The 21,423-nt window shown below is 39.9% G+C and overlaps 2 protein-coding genes across 8 annotated transcripts in view; one reads left to right on the top strand and one right to left on the bottom strand.

Moving 5' to 3' along the window:
• The window catches only part of UBP1 (upstream binding protein 1), a 30,636-nt gene extending 19,862 nt beyond the window's left edge, over positions 1-10,774 (top strand). For 2 of the 3 annotated variants that reach the window (XM_034062235.1, XM_034062229.1), the window contains 8 exons: positions 3,980-4,083; positions 4,666-4,720; positions 4,880-4,973; positions 5,534-5,624; positions 6,109-6,218; positions 6,947-7,089; positions 7,629-7,680; positions 8,902-10,774. In XM_034062235.1, coding sequence (XP_033918126.1) covers positions 3,980-4,083; positions 4,666-4,720; positions 4,880-4,973; positions 5,534-5,624; positions 6,109-6,218; positions 6,947-7,089; positions 7,629-7,680; positions 8,902-8,939 — 687 coding nt within the window. In that variant the 3' untranslated portion in view covers positions 8,940-10,774. The remainder of the gene's footprint in view (positions 1-3,979; positions 4,084-4,665; positions 4,721-4,879; positions 4,974-5,533; positions 5,625-6,108; positions 6,219-6,946; positions 7,090-7,628; positions 7,681-8,901) is intronic. The other variant, XM_034062232.1, reaches the window with a different exon arrangement.
• A 211-nt stretch (positions 10,775-10,985) lies between these two features.
• FBXL2 (F-box and leucine rich repeat protein 2) overlaps positions 10,986-21,423 on the bottom strand; it is a 53,175-nt gene continuing 42,737 nt past the window's right edge. For 4 of the 5 annotated variants that reach the window (XM_034062237.1, XM_031044352.2, XM_034062244.1 and 1 more), the window contains 5 exons: positions 19,242-19,302; positions 17,767-17,811; positions 17,421-17,477; positions 13,706-13,918; positions 10,986-12,806 (listed from right to left, as the gene is read on the bottom strand). In XM_034062237.1, coding sequence (XP_033918128.1) covers positions 12,699-12,806; positions 13,706-13,918; positions 17,421-17,477; positions 17,767-17,811; positions 19,242-19,302 — 484 coding nt within the window. In that variant the 3' untranslated portion in view covers positions 10,986-12,698. Of the gene's footprint in view, positions 12,807-13,681; positions 13,919-17,420; positions 17,478-17,766; positions 17,812-19,241; positions 19,303-21,423 lie in introns of all 5 variants that reach the window. The other variant, XM_034062247.1, reaches the window with a different exon arrangement.

Here is a 21,423-nt window from a genome sequence, read left to right as displayed (position 1 = left end):
CTTGGGCTGAAGAGTAACCCACCGACTGTTTTGGAATAACAACTGTGTACAGCTTTCCAGTTCTCCTGATTGTGCAGTTGACTGTTCCTGTTGGACATGTGCCCTTAATCAAACACTGGTTTGAGATCATTTGGTCAGTTTGTTGAGACCATTTTGACTTCTGCTCCTGTAGGATGAAATGCTTTCAGCCTTGCTAACTTGGTATGATCTGCAGATTTAGCACACAACCTGTTCCATCATGACAATGATTTTTATCATGAGTAAAATTATTAGAAGTCACCAAGCCCATACAGAATGCCATAAAACACTATTTTTGCTGTATTCTTAGTGAAACCTTGATTATCACTATACACTCATGAAGTACTGGTTTTAACTATGTAAGTTGAGTGTGTAACTTGTTTGCTTGATCTAGAAAACATTTGCTCTACAGCTTGAAGGCCAATTCCTCAGCCACCTTCTCTTGTCACCAGACAGGCTGATTCTTGTGGACCTTGTCAATATGGACAGGGGATGATGCATGTCTCTACTTTGAGCAGTTTTGTCTTCCCAGTTGTAGCCATCAGAAGGCTTGGCCGTTATCAAACCCATGTGCAGGGTAGATGTACCCTGTGTGCTAGTACAGTTTTGTCACAGAGGAGCTTAAACACAAAAACTGAAGACTTGTTTCCCTACATTTAGTATGAGAATTGACTCTGGTTTACATATGGTGTCTTTATAGAAGATGGAATCTTGTACTTAGCGTGTCTGGGGAACCACAGCTCCGTTATAGAAGGAAAACAGGGTTGTTTGTAGTGTATTTGTCTTGACAAAGTCAAGAGTGCTGTTACTTGCCCAGTGCTGCTTCTTTGGTCCCCAGAAATACTTCTCTGTAACCTTTACTTGAACTTGAGAATGTAGGTTGATCCAGTCTGTAACTCCTCCTTTTCAAAACTGGGTATTGTTACCTTCCTCCTACACCTAGCCTTGTATAGAGGCTGTCTTTCTTGTCCCTTGCATTTGCATCTCATTTTGTCCATAGGTGTTTTTATTTTGCTCCTCCAGTATTTGGCTGCTCTATTTTCTGGATATGCTTCATTCAGTTTCTTTTTCTTTCTCCCCCTGCCCCTGGTATGATTCTTGGAGCTCAGCCACAATCTGATTTGGCCAGGCTGGTTTGTTACTGTGTTTCCTTTAAGAAACATTGAATTTAATATATTATCTTTCCAATTTAATTTGTACAGGATTCTAACTCAATAGTGAAACAAGAGTTTGTCCTTTCTACTCCTATCTTTTCCTAAAAAACAGATTGTTTTACTGTTACCATCACTCATATTTTCCTTCTCATTCATTTTCATATGAATTTCATCTAGACTCTTCTGAATATACACAAACTAGAGCTGATCTAAGGAGGAAGAGGGGAAAAAGCCACCAGATTCTTTCCCCTGCTTTGACTTTGAAAAAGCAGACATTGTATTGTGATAGTTGGGCCTTTAAGACAGTGTCTGTAAAGACACTTCTTTCTGTCTGTAGTATCTTGGTTGATTTTTATATTATACATATTCTATAATACATCATATAATACTTACATTATAGTATAATATAGTATCTCATGTTGACTATGTTACATTTATCACATATTATTTTACATTATGTCTCAAGGTAGAATATATAAAGCTATCATTTGATTAAGCTTGGTCAAACGGTAATTTTTTTCAGGTAGAACTGATTACAGGGCACATGAAGGGAGGTTAGAAGACTTTGAGGTGTAGACCTTGAAAAAGGTTGGAGCATTAAGTTTTGGACTTGGAAGATTGGTGCAGAAGCTAAACATTTTCTGTAAGTGACTTAAATATAGTGTATAAAACCTAAATGCTATGAGTTAGACATTGCAGCTGGAGCAAAACTGGCAACATAAGGATGTAAGGAGAAGGAATTTGAAGAAATACCATATCTATACTCATATAGCAAATGTCAGTAGCATACAGCTTATGCAGAGTGGCTGGTTTCACATTTTGGAAATGACAACTTCTGCCTCCATAACAGATGTGCAGAAGGGTTTTGCTTTCGCACACACCAGCTGCAGTTGTTTTGGGCAAGAACCTCCTATTTTATATATCCAGTAAAAAAGCTGTAATAAAATTACTGCTTTGTTCTCTAGAGACAATGCTGTGTGCCCAATTTGTTCCCCACATTAGACTTACTGTATTTTGGGTTTGTGTTTATTTGATATGTGAATATAGTATGGAGTTCGTTGCCTAAGTTCAGTTTTACTCTATAGGAAAGCATGAATTTTGGTAGATTCAGGTAGATGGAAGTAGGAAGAGAAATGACATCAAACAGTGGCTTAGAATAACTTGAGATTTTGTAATTTTTCAGAAGGTAGGAACATTCCCTGCTGAATCTTTGTAGTGTTAATGGACTTGATGGCCAGACCCTGTGTCTGAACCCCACGGGTTTGTGTAATGCAGGACGGTTGTGCATGTGAGTGATTCCAGAGGCATAAGCAGCTCAAGCTTACTTGCTTGAAGACACTCGAAGAATATGTGGTGTTGCCTTTTTTCTTTTAATGCTAGACTTCCTTGTTCCTGAACCTTGTAATCTCAATGCTCAAATACTAACTTTTCCCCTCCACAATGTGTAAACCAGAACAATTAGGCATGCTGTAGTATTATAGTTACTGCCTGGTTTCCTATTTAACCAGCTCGTTCAGTCTCAGTGGATAGGTAGTAACATTTTTGTTGGAAGAGAACACAAGGTAAGGTAAGAAAGTGTTTCTAGCAGAAGAAAGGCTTCTTGCTTTGGGTGTAGTGGGTGGCTTTGACCACGTAATCAAAGACAGTGTGTGCAAAGAGCCTTGCAGACATACTGCTCTGAATCACGTCTTGGGCAGCCTCTAAGCTATGCAGGGCATACAAGACTAGGTTTTTAAACTGTATGTGCCGTGCTGGGGAACTCAGGATCCTGCTCTGACACCTGGAGTCCAGCACAGAAATGCTGTAGACTGGTTTACAGGAGATTGCAGCGGGTGTTGTGCTTATTTACTGTTTCCCACAGATAGTGAAAAGGTTTTTCCACACACAGTAGTTGAAACACGTTCCCATTAATTCTTCCCCATCAACCTATGCTGTAACTCCAGAAATTTCCTTACAGGGTGTTTAGCTGGTGCATGATACGCGTGTCAGAAATCTTTGTTGTTTGAAGAGGCATGCTCTCAGCTTACTTGATCTTGGGCAGCTTGCTTGTCTTAAACCCTGTCTGTTTGTCTTTGAATAAACCAAAATCTGCTTGGGTTTTATTCTTCTTTAAAACCCTGGCTTTGCAGTGGTGTTGCAGATACCAAATGCTGGTTTTGAAGGGCTGAATCATGATGGTTTAAGGAAAACACCCCAAAAAAACCTGACTGAATGAAACAGCTGCCTCATCATATACTTGTGGTGGCTTACATATAAAACCTCCAGTTTACCATGTAGGCATCAGTTTAGTCCTGCAGTTTCTCAAACTGACAAGATTTCTATTGAGTATTGTGCTTGTATTTCATCTGGACATTAAATACATTAAATTTATCCCCAAGGTTAAATCTAGCTTCATAGTTTCACCTACTGTTGCTGAGCACCTATTGTCAGGACATGATACCTGCAGTTTAATCAGCTCCTTCACCCCTTTTGGGATGAAAAATGTTTTTCAGCAGATGGCTTGGGTTGGTTTGTGTTAAATTGAGTAATCTGGATCAGTCTTTTGTCAGTTCCATCATTAATACCTTCACTTTTTGAACAGAAGACAGTATAAATAGGAGTCTTAATGAAAGAACAAGATAAACCAGAAGTGATTTTTACCTGGAGTATCTGCATGTTATGCGTGGGATAGAGGGAGTCTGTATTTGGAATGTCAAATCAAAACTACTGTGGATAAACCTCTGGCTTTCATTTAAAGAAGTGTGCCTCAGAGTAAAGCATGCTCTGGTTTGCTAAGAGAAACTTAAGTGTTAATTCTTTATCTTCAGTGCTCACCATGGCCTGATACTCCTACAACATTTGTAAACAACAGTCCTACTCCTGCTCCAGCCTTTACCTCTGCTCAACATAACACCTACAGTGTCCCAGACAGGTAGGTTTCCTGCTGTACCCTAGTTAAAGACTCCATTTTAAAATCATGGTTGTTCAGAGGTGTTTTCTGAGTAAATGCAGCTGCTTTCTGGTTCCACTGGGGAATGAGGGATTGGATTGACTTTGCATATTTATTTTAGAGTCTGACATTACACAGAGTTTTTACTTCTGCTTCATCAGTCTTTTTCCTTCCTATATGTTGCTGAAAACTTCTCCTCTTGTCCTTTGCTGTATAGCAAATCCTTTACCTCTGAACTATTCTGATTTAGTCCTTGTCTATCAAAACAATTCAGCCTCTTCCAGTGTGAAGTCTTCACTCCCCTCATACACAGTCAATAGAATTTGCAAGAAGAAAAGCCAGCAATAGTCTTCACAAGCTTTTCAACAACAATTGTATTGGTAAAAGCATTTAGAATTGACACATTAAACAATCATAATCAAACTTGGGTGAGCAAGGAATCATTTCCAGTGGTGTTGTCTAATCTGTGTACTTTGAGCTCATTCAAGTGGATTTTCAGCAAGGCTGGAATATTGTGCTTAGTAAAATTCTAGTAATTCTTTTATTTCTTCTTTCAATCTGTAGCAATTCTTCCTCCCCAAATCATCAAGGAGATGGAAGCTCTCAAGGCTCTGGAGATGTGAGTGTTTGCTTTCTGGTGCTGCCCATGGCTCTTTGTCTATTTGTGTCAGAACGTTTGATTTATACATACCCTGCTATTGACCCTATTGTGGAAATGGTTTTTTTTTTAATGCTTTATTAATATCCAAATTACCATCTCCAATCTTGTTTCTTACAGCAGCTTCATCCTTCAGCCACAATCCAGGAAACTCAGCAGTGGTTGCTCAAGCATAGGTTCTCTACCTATACAAGGCTTTTCTCAAATTTCTCAGGTATCTACTGTTAAACATTCAGTTTGTATTAGAAGGCATTTTCTTCTGGTTAGTTTCGTCCAAATTCACCCCCCAGAGTGGAGCTGGTTCTGTTTGCACTATGGCAGTTCATGATATTGTTTTAACCTTGATTAGTCCTTAGAGGAAATAACTGAATTTGGTGAGTCAGAGCAGCGGCTGTTGCCTCTTCTGCTGGGCTGGCTCCGATGGCAGCAGAATGCAGTGCAAGACATTGCTAACATCTGCTCCATGGCAGGTCTTCCATAGGAGCTGGATTTCACTGTGGTATATGAGGCTTTCTCTGGAGCTGTCAAATCCACAGAAAGGGCAAATCCTGTTTTGTATGGAATTCTGCTTCAGTGCCATGCAGCAGCAGAATTCTTTTATCTGTGTGCATGTGGCTAATGAATATTCATCTTTTTATGAATATTCTTCATTTTAGCAGGATGTCTGATTATTCTTAAATGTGATGTGTGCCAGCTGAAATGAACATACAGTTGATGTTAAAAAGTACAGATGTTCTAACAGAATCTTCATAAAATCCTCCCATGTGTCTCCAGGTGCTGATTTATTAAAGCTGACAAGAGAAGATCTGGTACAAATCTGTGGTCCAGCTGATGGAATTCGGCTGTATAATGCACTGAAATCCAGGTATGACCTCAGACATGAGGCTCAGTGAGTTTTGTTCTGTCATTTACTAGCACTGGGAGTCCTGGGCAGCTAGGATGAGGATGGGCCTCGATGCCTTCATCTGTCTGAGGAACTGGCAGCTGCTGGTGTAAAAAGAGCCCTGTATCCACTTTTGGAGCCTCACACTGGAGCTAAGAATGACCTGAGGCTTTCTGAGGTTACAGGTGCAGAGTGCTAACCCAGGCAGCATCCCAGATGCTGTTCCTGATTCAAAAAGGGTCTTTATTACCACTGACCTTTGCAACTATTGCTGTTACTCAGTAGTTATGTTCCAGGATTACAACAGGCAGCAGCATCCAGACAGCCCTCACTGTTGCATTCTGTATTGGTTTTTTGATCAGTTAAAGAAAACCCTGCAAGTGAACTGTGAGCACAACAGATCTGCCTTTGTGGCACAGTATTTCCTGTAACCTTCCCTCTGATGTGTGGTTTCTTCCAATTGCAGGTCTGTTAGGCCCCGTCTAACAATCTACGTTTGTCAGGAGCCATTGAGGAGCCTACAACTGGAAAGACAAGATGCAGGCAATGGTGACAGTAGCAATGGTGCAATATACGGTATGTCACATCTGGGGTCCCTTAGCCCCATTCCTTTGTCTTAAAATGCCTTAAGCAAGAGAAATGGGAAGAAAAAAGAGTACCCATGGAGAGGCTGAATTCCTGTGTCTGGCACACAGAGAAAACACAGGAAGGTGTGGTCACAACAGCACTGCTGTTCTAACACTCAGGAGTTGAACAGAACATTAAAACTTATCCAGCTTAAATGGTTGATTCTTTTTCAGTCTACTGAAACCAGCAGTTACATGGTAATGAAGTTGTTCTGAAATCAGCTGTGCTGTGTTGTTACAGACAGGGTATTAACCAGACAAACATAGGGACATGTAAAAGCTATGTGCAAATAAAACAATTCTTTCCCATTTTCTGTTAGGTTTTGCTTTCATTTTCTGTGCACCTGAACTAAAACTGGTAGAGCTTGGACAAGGAAAAGCAGCCAAGCAGTGTACAGGCCAACAGTTTCAGTATTATAAATGGCTGTTGTTTCAACACAGAGCAGAAGATAGTGTTTAATTGTAAATTCCTGTCAATCTTACAGTTAAGAGAATGGAGTTATTTGAAATTATTCTTTTCTTGCTTCTTGGTGAGAACAGAATGAGAATAAAGAGTTTTAGCTTTTAAAATGTTTAAATGGTAGGTTATGAACAAATTCACTGGATTTTTCCACAGATAATGGAATAGTACATAGTACACAGTACCATGCTGATGTAAATCCTCCTTTTTTCTTGCAGTTTATCATGCAATCTACTTGGAAGAAATGGCAGCCTCAGAAGTCACACGCAAGCTTGCTTTGGCATTCAATATTCCTCTGCATCAAATCAACCAGGTTTACAGACAGGGTCCCACAGGTATCCACATTCTTGTTAATGATCAGGTAATGGAAATTACATTTCCTTGACATTTATTTATGCATGAGATCAGATGTTGCTTTTTCTTATGCTTGCTTCTTTATGATTGCTTTATTCTGTTTGATAATGCAGCCTAGTATTTTCTGGTATTTAGAGTACTTTACATTACAATAAACAGAAGGATCCTTTAAGTGTCATTTTTCCTCTACCTGAATCAAGTTAAATCATGAGAGAAGCAAGTGGTCTGTGTAGTTCTGAGATGCTGCAGTAATGATTTAGAATGTATTAATTTTGAACAGGGAGCCTTTCAGCTTATTCAAGCATCTGCCACACATTTAGAGTTCAAGACACAGTCAGCAGTAGTAGGCTCCAAACAGGTTCCCACATGATTGATGGGCAGTAGTTTGACAGTAACATGTTTTACTTCATTTGTTATGTGCTTTTGTCACTTGCTGACTAAACCCAGAATTTACCCAATGCTTGTAACAGGCTGTATTTAATATCTGATGTACATGTTTGGTGTTGGTCGTACTCAGGCTTTTAAAATGTCTTTTTGCTTTTGTAGATGGTTCAGAACTTTCAAGATGAGAGTTGTTTCTTATTCACCACAATAAAAGGTACAGTCTTTTATTATACATTATTATATTATAGAGTATTATAGTATAGTGTATATATATAGTATAGTATATATATAGTATATATTATATAGTATAATATATAGTATAGTATATAGTATAGTATTATAGTATAGTGTATATATATAGTATATAGTGTATATATAGTATATAGTATATATATTATATAGTATTATATATTATAGAGTAAGGGCAGATACAGAGAAGGCAGATGTGCAGACACATCAATATCTCCTTCCAGCAGAAATGGCAGAAACTGCCATGTGGTCAGACAGGTGGAATCACTTTAATTGTACCTGCAGTCAACTTCTGTTGTTTAGGTTTCCTCTTCAGATGAATCCCAGATTCATTTGAATTCAGATTCAGATGAATCCCAGATTCATTTGAATTCAGATTCAGATGAATCCCAGATTCATTTGAATTCAGATTCAGATAAATCCCACTCTTCCTTAGTTATCCAGTGTAGTTCTGGGAAAAGGTATCTGTAAATTGCTGTAATCTGTGGCTGAGTTTGGCTCTGTGCAAGTTCAATTGCACAGAGAATTGGACAGAAACTGTCCCAGCTTTGAAGACTCAGTTACAAATTGTTAATCAGAACATTTTTGTTCAGCAGGAGTAGGAAAATCCTTGTTTTCTCCTGTAAATGAGCTGTATTTTTGAAGTTGCTTCAATCACTCAGCCTCCTAGCTTGAAATTCTGAGACTGAAATGGTTGTGTATAGTTTATGTAGCATAAAATCTGTACAGACCCATTTGTCTCTCTTGTGAAGCCTTTTGGTGGTACTGCTTGATTTTAACCATAAAGCCACAGCAGCTTTTGCTTTTACCAGTTCCCTTTGGGCTGTGTAGTTTAAGGCTGAGCATCACAAAATTGATGATTGAAAGCATACACTATGATTTTGATTGCTATTGCAGTAATTAACTTCATTTTGTCATAGTAAGTGTCACAGGTGAAGGGTGGGTTTAATATGTAGTAGGTGTTCAGAAATAACTGCAGACCAAAGGAGGTTTTAAGAAGTTATTCTTCAGGTGTTTAGTATGAATAGCAGGTTCCTAATATTTAGCATGTTTTGACTTTACTATTTCATAATAGTAATGAAACACCACTACACTGAAGTGAACCACTTCTGGTTGTTTCTGGTGTATTCTATTTACAATTATTCTATGGTTATTCTATTTACAATTCTAACAATTTCTTTTCCAGCTGAAAATGGTGAAGGCTTCCATATAATTCTGAAGTGATGTCACACAACTGCTAGACTGATACTCCACCGCAGCATGAAGTCCTGCCTGAAGATTACAAAGATCATCCAAAACCTTAGGATCTAACGTCACTGTATAAGATGTTTCATATTGAAAACACAAAATGACCTTTCTAATGAGCTGTTTGATAGGTGAACTTTCTTATCACTGCCATAGCTAAGTGTCCTCATGAGAGGTATAACGCCATGACAGCTTACGTACAGGCATGAAAGACAATGTAAGCAAAGGTGCTTGCCCTTCACTGAAATAAGGCAAATTATGGCCAGTAGATACAGTTTTTAGAAGTGGTTTCTATTACCTGTATCCAGTTGGAGATGAATGTAAACTTATTTTGGGGCATTTACCTTTCTGTGCCAGTTTGTCTATTCTGTGCTTGTACCTGACGCTGGTTTTATTTTTGATGTTAGCAGAGCACATGTTAATCTGTGTGGAGATGAGTAGTTAAGCTGATAGTGATCAGGTTGTTGGGTCTTTGAGAGTCAAGCTGTCAAAACAGCTTCCCATGTAAATTGTGTATAAGAGTGTATGTAAGAAGTGTAAATGCCAGAAGAGGGCTTTTAAGAAGCCCTAGACAGATGCAATATATGCATGCAGCAAACTGCATTATCAGTAGTACCTTATTGGAAGGATTAATATAAATCCTATGAGGTACCAAGTAATTGTGTTTTGCTTTAACGGATTTAATGGAAAAGACTTGCCTATGCATCCTTTATGTTTAGTTTCTTAGGTTCTCTGCGGAGCACTGCTGCAGTTTAACTCTTTGCTTGTGACATTGTGGGGTTTAAAATACCAGCCACAAGAGGTGGACGTTTCTGACTCACTGGAATTGTGCTGATGAGGGAAGAGGAGCCACAGGCACCAAGGGGCTGGCACAGCTTTCAGCAGCATCAAATACACAGCTTAAGAAATACTAAACCTGCTCCATGTAGTTCTCCTCCCCAGCAGGGAAAGGCCTTGCGCTAGTGGCTGTTATGGACAAGTAATGTCTTACCTGTTCTGTTGCCCTGTCTGCCCTGGGAGCCGCGCTGAACCGCTGTTACATTACAGTGCCTCTGCCATATGACCAAATACTTTTCTTTCAGCCAGGAATTGTGCTTTCTCGCTGTTTTGGGCTATCTCTCTTGTGAAGACGTGGTGCAGCATTTCCCATGCTAACATTCACTTGCAGCTGGTTCGGTACTTGGAGAGGAACTTTTCCACAGGGACTGAGTGACTTCGTGGCGCTGTCATTTTGTGCCTCTGGAAAGCTCCACCGTGATCTCTGGCTTAAATGCATAGGAACAGTTTTGCTTTTTATGCTGCAGCATTCAGTGTGAGCAACCGCCACCGCGTGTAAAAAAGCAACGTTGATTTTGCCATTCCCTCTTCTGTAACTGGCTCAAGTGCTTCAGCAGAAAAGCTTCCTACAGCTGTAGCGTTCTCAAACTTTACACTCATCCAAGCTAGAGGGGGTTGGGTTTTTCCTTTCCTTATTTTTCTGCACTGAAAATAACATTTTATGTACTTAAACATTTCTTCCTGTAAGTTAAGTTGTTCATTTTGGGTATTGTTTGGTCCTAGCATTTTCTTGAACTGACGCCATCTTTTCAGCTCCCACCCTATTCAAATACAAATGTTTTATAAAAGAGGGAAAATCCTTGATTGGAAAGTATCCCAATAGCTGATTTTCAAGAACAGTGGAAGTTGTACAGTAGTTTGTCCAGCTCACTTCAAATTGGAATTAAATTATGGCACCAGCAAATTGCTTTTGTTTTTTAATGAGATGTACACATTTCAATTTAAGTATAATAAATGTTTTTCAATAATTTTGTAAACGTGCTTTTCTTTTCCTTTAATTCCCCATTTGAGATCCTTCTGGTGTTCAGATTCAGATGAGCCTGCAAGACCTCCCCTAGTGATAGCAGTGGGTAAAAAGGTACTCACAGAAGCAAACCAGCTCAGTAGCTTATCCTGCACCTGACACACATACATTGATATTCTGTTTCCAATACAAAACCGAGTTAAATTTGAAATGATTGAAACAAATTCAAATGACATCAGCTGATTGTTTATTTAAGTGGCTTATATCAGCATAGGTTCCCTTTGGGTTTGTACACCTTAAATGCAATAGACTTACAGGGGTCATTATGTTCTTAGAAAAAAGATGAGCCAACAAAGGGCAATACAACTTGACATACTGGTGACCTTCGTGGTACAGGTGAGAAGAAAATCTGCTTAAAACTCCCTGTTACAGCAGGACATATCCTAATGGAACTTGAAGCATGATAGTAACAACAAACACTCCACCACTGCTGTGTAAAACAAGCCCTGACCACCTTATTTTATAGTAGTAATCCATTTACTGCTGCACTCTCACCTGTAACTTAATCTCAAAGCTGAGGCTTCCAGTTACTGTCCTTATCTGGAACACATTCACACTTTTAAAAAGTAGCTTTAAATATGTGGGGGGAATTGCAGTACTACCCAGAAGTAGCTTCTTCAACTGCTTTTTAAGCCACTACTTCTATTAATCTTCAGTAAACACAGGCCCTGACATACATACACACACAATCAATCTTACACAAAAAAAGGTTTTCTGAACTGTTGAGTAGTTTCTTGGATAATTAAGTTGCTTAAGATAAAAAAGTTCATCTAATCCTCTAGCACTCAAGAACTAAGGATGGCCTTAAGAGTCAATACACAGAATGTTACTATTGTAATTCAGATGTTGACAGCTTCTCAACCCAAATGTAAAGAGTTTGGCTTTCTACATTTGAAAACCACAGGTTTGGTTCAACTCCTGCCTACAGCTTTATCTGTGCCCCAAAACCAGGAGTGACAAACACCTGGAATTCCTTACTTCATCCAATTATAGTTCCTATAACTGAACCTGGTTTCCATTCAGCTGTAGCAAAGCACGAGTACCCTCTTCTAGAACAGCAGCATCTTTCCCTTACAGCCTGAGGAGGTAACTAAGGACAGCAGGAGCAGTGCTGCAGGAACCACCATGTGGCTGCAGCAGCCGCTCAGCTCCACCCACAGCGGGTTGTTCTCCCCTTGTAAAGGCTGATGGCATTGGGTGTAAAACATGCTTTAGCGACAGGCAAGCATTACACCAACTGAACCAAGCTCAGAAACTTGGGAAGTATCTCTATTTACACAGTTCCCTGGAGGTACTACCTTACCTTTTGACATTATCTATTGTGTCCCCTTGTGTCATTAAATACAAAGCTGACTCATGAAAAAGTATAAGCTGTTTGGCTGCAAGAGCTCATGATTACCTTGCGTTTTTTGGTCAACATCTGCTAAAGCTGATTTGTCTTTAAACCTGGTGTTTAATCTGTCATATATGTTACAGAACAGCAGGTTCGGTTCTGTGGTGCGACGGACTTGAGCCCCGCCTCAGGTTACACAACTTCACACCGAGTAGTGCTTACAAATGCAAATTAACTTTCAAGTTTAGTGAACTTCCACCAAGTAACTGCTAAGCTGAAAGGCCTGCACGTTTTACACAGCATTTCAGTTCTCATGCCAACAGAAGGAAGGAGTTGCTAATACAAACTGAAGCATCACCAACTTAATCCACAGCTGCACATTATGGTAAGAGTTTTACCTGGGAAATAAACGCTTTTCTTGTCACAAAACTGGATGACCAAACACCACCGTTAGGACTGTCAGGAAACCAACTCCTTCCACTGCTTTGCAGTCCTGTTCTCTTCAACATCAACAATGAAATCTGCTGTGTGGTTGCACTTACTGTCAGAGAATGATACAGCATCTGCAGAGGCGCTGTCCGCTCCCTCCTACTGATGGCGGGGGAGTTACTGGAGCAAAGTAAGCGTGAACTTTCACATGAGGTAGATGAGCCTGTGGGTGAAAAGTCTGCGTTAACAATGGGAGAGAAAGAAACATAACTAGTGAAAAGCAGCAGCACACTTCAACTGCTGCCCACACCTGGGCTCTCAGTCAGGTTGGTTAGCTATAAACCTGAACACTGATCTGAAGAAGCAAGCATCTGAACACTGGATACAGTCCAAGCTGTTGTAATTCTCCTATCCCATCCAGCTAAGGCATGCTATGACTGGGCTCTCACCTGTATAGTGTTCTCCCTTCCCAACAAAGCATGGCTCAGCCCAGACACGTGTTTTGCTGCAGGGGAGAGGGGACGCTGACTACTGAAGCTACTGTATCCTGTCTCCCCTGTTCCCTACTTCTCATTCTAGAGAGCAGCATGGAGGAGAACTGAGCATATGACCTCAATAGTCACTGTCAGGGAACTTTCCAATCACAACAGCGTTCAGACAGGAATCTGGGAAATGAAGCTACAGACAAGTATAACAGTAAGGCTAAACCAGGGCAGGTACATGGAGGAAAGGTTTGTGCCTGGACTTCAGGGCATAACAGCCATATAGTCCATCTCCGTACAGATGTTTTGCTATTGGCACTATATATTAACTTATATTTTAGGAGTTAATGCCACTACACAACCTAGAAACATAGAAAACATAGAAGGCTGTGTCTGAAATAATACTACAGAAAGCAGAAGATAAAGCACTCATCATTCCAACAGCAAAGTGTCATGAGCTACAAACAGGCAATTATTACTAGTCATATAGAAAAGCTTCATATAATTCCTAAAAGTGAGGAACTAAGAGAACCATATTCAGACTGTCCATCCTCCCTTGCCTGGGACATGCACAGGATTCACACAACCTCAAGCAGCATCAGCAGCTCATTCCTACCGGCACAAGTCAGCGAACACGTACTCTGATCCGCTTGATTCCAGCTCGTGTCACTTGCTGGCAGTCATACAACTCAATTCTCTCCAAGTTGTGGCAGTTCTCCAGGTGCTCCAGTGTCACATCGGTGATGAGGAGACAGTTATCAAGCTCCAGGACCTGCAGCCTCTCATGACCACAAGTACTGTTGCTCAGATGCAGAATCCCATCATCGGTGATCAATTCACAGTGAGATAAGCTCTAAAACAGAGAGAGGCAAACAGTTAACACATTGCTCAGGCCAAGTTACTCTGTCCTCCAGGCATCAGAACTCTTCAACCTGCTTCATTCTGGTGGTTGAACAGTTACAAATAGTACAGAGCTGAAATCCAGAAGAGCAACCAAGAAACAGCTCTGCTCCAAAGCGCTGTGCTTTGTATTTAACTTGGCTTCAACATGAGTAGAGCCCCAAAACGCAGGCCACTGGCAGAGCTGCTCAGGCCCCTTTTCTATGTGAATAGGGGAATTCTGGTCCAACTGTCAGTCACCTCTGCTACTGTACACAAACAGCACATGTGCTGTGCCAGAAAAAAAGGAGACAGCCTTAAAGAGATGCTCAAGGACATGCGGGAACAGGTGAGGATCTGCTGACAGGAGTTAGTGCTTCACAAGCTACCACGGTTTCATACATACCACCGGGACCAAGCCTATGCAAGTCCATGGAGATAAAGAACAATCAAACTGGACTGTTTTGCCAAACAGTGATTTCAAAGACACGTGAGCGCTCAGTGCCTCAGGCTGTATGTACAAGGAGTAATAAACATCTTGTGCAGCTGCAGAAGCAAGGCCTTTCTGCAGCCATCAGCATAATAAACCAAAAAGTTCTGCTCCTGTTCAGCATGTTATTATGGGATAAACTGCAGCATCTTGGGCAGCAGCACCACATAGGAACCAGGAAACTGCTTTTCAGGAAATTCATGACTTTTGGAGAAGTCTGATGATGACAACAACAGAAAACAGACTTCCCTCAGAGGAGGCTTAATAAGCACTCAAGTCTTCTGCACTAGGAACATGCAGCTGCTGAAGAAACACTTGCAGTAATCCAAAAGCACTTCTTAACTCAGAACAAACAGACCTCCTGCTAATCACCTGAATCAAACATGTAATCCTTCCCTTCTCTCAGTACAACACATCTATCTCCTTTTATTTCAGCCTGACAAGGAAGCCTGAGCATTACCCACCTTACCATTATTTTACCTCAGCTGAAGTCACAAGCATTTCCTGCCCACTGCCATGCACAGGTCTGTCCTGCCCTGTCATTTAGAACACCCTGCCCCTCAGCTTTTACTCCTTCTCTCAACAGGATGGACAAGTAACCAGAGAAGATGCTTGAGACAGGTCTGCAGCATCCCCGGGTGTAATGGGGAGCCCCCAGCAGCTCCAGTGTCACCCACTCCGCAAGCCTGAAGAGCTGGCAGTGACTCCAAGCAACACAACCAGTGCATGCTGTCCCCCATAATGATGCACGTCAGCCCTGCTCTAACTTACAACTCATTCATGTTCTACAAGCCCATTAATTCTCTAAATACTACAGGTCTCTTGTACACGTAACTTCCTTTATGTACGTGCTCTCAGCAGTTGATTTGGCTCACAGCCTGGAAACAATCAGCAGTTGCAGGGTTAAAGAACATTTATAATAGACCTGCTGTTTCAAGGAAGGACAGGAGGTTCTGTGGAGCTGTTGGTTACAGTCTGCTGACTAATTAAGACTTTTTCATCCAGGAAGTAAGCAGCTTATAAAATCAGCTTTCCTGAGACACTGTGTTTGGTGCTGAAAGGACAATACAGGATGCACAGCCGAGTTCATACAACTTCATAAAACAAATATGCCAAATGATACATACTTCCTGTTATCTGACCTTTCTACCTTCATAAGCCTGTCAGAGTGTTAATAATGTGGAATTTTACCATGACAATTGCTTGAAACCTTTAGAGGTTTCAAATGGTTTTAAATATATGGATTCACCCCAAAGAATTTTGTTGCTTTTGTTATTTTTTTGTTAATCCTTATTAAAGGCTGTGCATAAATCAAATACCTATCATACTGTGAGAGTGACATACAATCAACTGAAGAATTCAATTGACATCTCATCTCCAGTAATGAGTATTTCAGTTTCTCCAATAATCTGAAGGTGCAATTATTAGACATTTTCAACAGAAATTCCTTAAGTCCAGTAAGTACTAGAGCATTTGAATGCTGATACTGATGACCATAGGTAGTTGGTTATAATTGGTCTAACAGTGCTTTTCCTTATTTCCACCACCTACTGAGTCTCCAAACACCAAGAAACAAATTCAAAGTCAATTTCTACAACTCCAAACTATTTGCTTGAACTGGAAATATGGCTAAACATACACTAAAGCACAGCTAGTCAAGATTTAGCAGAACCATCAACAATATATGATTTCATATTTGAAGCTTAACATCAGTACACACAAGTTACTTGGCACCTGCTAGTCTGTTTTCTCTTTCCCTGTAATTCTGAGCCATCACTGTTCACTCACACCTTTGAGGATATATCCTTCCTAAACACAGGGTAAAAATCACATCAACAAAAGTAAGTTTTCCCTGTTGCCTTAGAAAAGCTGTGTTATTTTACCAGTGCCACACTTCCTTGTCCACGGGCTAACACACACACAGAGCCAGCAAACAGGAGCGGGTTCAGAAAGATACTTGGAATTATGAAGTTTTATGGTACCTCCAGTGCAGCACTGGCACAACTGGTACAGAGGACCTCTTGCAAATACAGGTTATAGTTGCAAATGCAATACAAGAACATATCCATCACAGAAGAACAGAAAGTGTCCCATATAAATGGCTCCAGATCTCCTGACAACTCTCATTTGGCTTAACATTAAGAATTATGGTACAGAAATGAGGTCAAGCAATTAATGAGCAAAAATAAAAACCACCATCAATAGAAAATAGTGAACAAGCTCCTTTTCAAAAGCCATCTCTCCTCATGTTGCTACCTTAGTAACACTGAGTAACACTAATTATAACACCATTTAATTAATGAAGCAGCAAACCTTCCCTTAATCCCATCTAAGAACAGATTATAAAGATACTTGCTCTTTCATGTAGTTCTGTAGTAGTATATAAAAAAGTCTAACCTTGTGGCACAACTGGCCTAAATACAGGAGCTCCTATTGTAACAACAGCCTGGTAATTTTGGAGTACCCTGTCTGAAGAACAGCCAAATTTATGTCACCTGAAATTGGTTTTGATGTTCTGAAAGATCTAAGCAAGCACTCCCCCTAGGAAACAGTTCTCTGAAGTAAGCAGGGTACCCCACTGAAGGCATCTCAATCTTCCCCAGTTGCATTCAAAAACCTAAGTAAAAAAAACCCCTTTCATAATTTACTATGTAAATGTAATCCTAAATGTAATCCTAAAACATTAGTGAACACTTCAAGGGATATCTATTAAGGATCTAGGTACCATAAGTAATCAAATATGAAGGATGTTAACCACAAAAAAACAAGCTTTCTGGTTATTACTCACTGATTTGGTAATATTCTGTTATCACACAATGTAAATATGTTAGGAGTAATCTTCTTTAGAATACTTATAAAATGCATATATTTTTCACAGTATCCTACTACATCAGGAACTTAGTTTACACACAAAGTGAACAGCAGTTGTGTATGTGTGCAGTTTTGGGGAATGCATTACAATTCACAAACAAAGAGTTAAACTTACCAATGCTTGTAGCTTAGGACAGTGTATAGAAAGTTGTATCAATGTGCTGTCAGTTATCTAGAAAGAAAAGAAAACAACCAACCATAAGCAACAGACAGCAGGAAAGTCAACCCTCAAATAAGAGGTCTCTTTCTCTACCAGATGAAGGTTCTATTATTTCTGGAAACCACTCAATCACCTATTACTCTTCAAGTATTTCTCTCTATAGAATTTCCCAATAAATACTTTTATTTACTATCATAAACACAGCACTATTAATAAAAACCAAAGTACATCTAGCTGAAAGTGCTAATGAACTGCATTCTTACACTGGACATTCAATATTCCTTTTCATATTAAAGCTCACCAAAACACACTCTTCCAAGTCCATCTTCTCCAGCTCATGGCAATTCTAAAATAAATAAAAAAGCAAACAGGTGAACAAGAGATGAAATAAAACAGCATATAGACATAAAAACATGCACAGGAGTAGTGACAGGAGATGGCACAGCTTTCAAAAGGAAATCCCTTGAAGTATTTGATCACCAAAAGGACAAAAAATGGTGAAAAGATTAAAAATCTACCAGCCACACACCACCTCCCTCTCAAACCTCTACATTTCTGCCTTTCTCCTGCTAAGTGAAATGTCTCCTCCTTGCTCTGCAAGGTTTGAGCAGTATGTACAAGTACTCACTCACCCCTGTTTCCCTTTTGGAATCAACTTCAATTCAAACCTATGGTACTTACAACCTGTGCAGTAAAGCTAACCAACCTGCATACAGACACATACACCAATCTGCATCAAACTCATCTGAAACAGACTTAAGCCTATGGAACATCTCTCTTCACCATCATATATTGTAAAGCAGCATTAGAAACAATGTGCTTTGCTAATGAATGCTGAAAATATTAAAACATGGTCCACTTTAAGGCTGAGACAAAGCTGCACTTCACATCTATACAAGCAATTTCCCCAATACACTGAGAGAACCCCAGCAAGCTCTTGTAAAAGTGCTTTTAGTGCTTTAGATCATGACTCATTTCAAGGATATAACCTTGTGACCTTGCAGCAGACCACATGCTGCTATGGCTCAGCCCAAACCCCAGCCCATTTTTTACAAGCATAGGAAGAAATGGTTTAACTTGCAGTTCCCAAAGGCAAGCTTGAGGTGACTCCCAAAGCCAAAGGCTGTAGGGGTGAACAATTAGAAACCACTTTGTTTTACCACTGTGGCTTGAAAAAAAGCCCCTGCATTCACACTAAACATCAACAGTGCAAATGAATCCTGTTAACTGAGTATTATTATAGTGCTCAGATGTCTTAAACCAGCAAGCAGACAAGTCTAACTTGAAGCATTTGATATCATCAGTATTCTTACTTTACATATTTATAACATGAATCAGGGCACAAGTGTTTACAGTTCATAATGTAAGTATTTTTGTAACTTAATGGTATGCTTAGAATAATCTACTACACAGTGATTCTTGGGATGTAAATGTCACCAGGGTACATGTTATGCTTATAGGGGAAATTTAGCTAGAATACATAACACAAGCTTTGAATTATGATAAGCATAATAAATTCCATTGAAACATACAAAAGAGTGAAAAAATGCAATCATAGATGGCAAAATTATTCTATGATTCTATGAAAATAGATCAAATTGCAGCTCTAAGTATAATTCAAAAATAAAAACACTTTTTAGTCCTTTCCTCTGCTGGGTTCTTTTTACTTTACTTTTCCTGCTTCTCATACTTCTTCCCAGCAGCACTACATCAATTCACAGCTGCTCAGCAGCAATGAAAACAAGACAAGCTCTAACCTTCTGAAGTCAGCCTTACCCGTGCTAAAAGGGTAAAACCAGCATCTGTAAGATGTGAACATCTTGCAGCTTCCAAAATCCTGGAAAAGTTTTAAATATTAAAGAAAACATTAGCAGAGAGTAAAGCAAATGCATTTGAGATACAAATCTGTCTTCTGCAACTTACAGCTCTCAATAGGAAACGTACACATATAAGTCTGTTTTTCAGTGATTTGCAATTCAGAAACACTAGGCAGACTTTTAATCCAGTTTATCAGAAGATTCTAATAGTTACAGACCAGATTAAGTTCAGTCCTCAATCTTCTCAACATTTAGTGTGGAATTACACCTAATTATAGGTATTTTAACCTTGTTTCAGTAAGACAGCAAAATGCTCAAGTTCTTTTGTGCATTATCAGAGGAAAGATATGGGAGAATAAACCCCAAGTTAAAGAAAATGCAGATGAAGCCTACATCTAAAACCCCTTATATAAACACAGGATGTTGGGAAGCCACAAAACTGAGAAACTGCTTACTAGAAATTCACTTAGAGCATGAAGCACAGTGAAGGAAGTTACCAGAAAGCAGGGAACAGAAAGCCTCCAAGCCCACAGTAAAACCAATGAACAACACCAACACAACCTTAAAGAAAACAACACAGTGTTTTGGAAAAATAAACCAAACGCTCTCTCCACTGGCCCTGGGAAGCAGTACTGACAAAAGAAAGGTCATCTTCCCCAAACAGCATCACTATAATATGCAGAATGAGCCTTCAGCCCATTAATATTTTGCCATCTTTGTCATAGTCTTCTTTTTCTTTCTCTTCATGAACACATTTTACTTTGCAGGTGGAGTAAGTATCAGGATGAATAAGCAGAAACTATGCAGCAGAAGTGAGCAAGCAGCTGCATGGTGCCAGCTGTGGTTAAACCATGACTGACTCTTGACTATGGCTTTGCTGGATCAGTCTCTTCCAAGCCAAAAGCAACAGCAGAGCTCAGAGGTTAAGCTTCACAGGATACACCCCTGAAAACCACTTCTACAGTGCTCATCTCCAACACGATTCAAATGTACAATGGAAACTCAAAAGCAGCCAACAGAGAGGTACAACACAGGTACAGCTTCTCAAATGGATGGCTGTAACACCCTTTTTTCTCTACAGGCTCAAATTTGGGAACTCTGCTCCCTTCCATCAAGGGCAGTTAGTAACCTATCATAAAATACTCTCAGCTACTCTGAAAATTATCCACGATACCAAATAGGAATGGAAAAAAACCACCACCACAAGATATGATTCAGATCACATGTTACCCTTCTTAGTCCTTTCATCAATTCCTTGCTTTCAACCCCACCTCACTTACAACCACTGGATCCCCAATCCCATTACATTTCTGATTCTAAAAGTGGGGAGAAGGGGATGATATTTGAAGTGTACAAAATAGTAAAGATGCTACTTACATCTGCTTCAGAAGAAGATGGAAACAAAGGGGTAAGAAACCAGAAGACTAGGAGCTCTGGTTACCCTGAGCTTGGGTGTGCAGTTAGGTTGAAGAGCAGAATGGAGAGAGCAAGCTGTATATACACATGCTGCAACCATCAAGCTCACAAATGAAAAACAGGTTGGAAGCCACTGCTCAGCATGAAAACGGGCAAAGTTCTAATTCTTGCTTTCAGTGATTGCTCTTAATTAGAGAGGGCTCTTACTTTTTCTCCAGATAGAGCTGACACTTATATCCCACCCAGTGATTTGCAACAAAGGACCTAGAATGGGAGCTGATGAGGCAAAATGATCACCGAAAGCAGGTTCACTCTCATAAAGCAGTGTTCTCCAAGACAGACCTCCCAGTAGCACTTTAAGACATGGGTACACCTGGAATGCCTCCAAACAGAGCACCTCCCTACCCCTACTAAATTAGCAGCAGGTGGGAGATAACATTGATTGGCTTAAAGGAAGAGGATCCTAATTTTTAAAGCCCCACCTAGACAAAGACCTTCACAGGTGCTTTTCTCCATAAGCCTCACCAAAACTCTTACCAGTGTTTTTACATTTGAAAGTGCTAAAAATCAGAAAAAATAAGATACCAAGTGCTTAAATGAGCAGGTATAAAGAGAGATGAGGGGCAGCTGCATCCTGACGCAGGGAAAAAAGCAGCTGAAGGGAGTTGGTCAAGCTTAGTATTTCTTTTCAAGGAGATGTAAGTGGTAACAGCTGCAGAACAGTG

The sequence above is a fragment of the Melopsittacus undulatus genome, chromosome 1, assembly GCF_012275295.1.
Source record: "Melopsittacus undulatus isolate bMelUnd1 chromosome 1, bMelUnd1.mat.Z, whole genome shotgun sequence".
Taxonomy (NCBI): Eukaryota; Metazoa; Chordata; class Aves; order Psittaciformes; family Psittaculidae; genus Melopsittacus; species Melopsittacus undulatus.
Note: the sequence above shows the minus strand (reverse complement) of the source record. Positions and strands in the feature narration are given on the sequence as shown.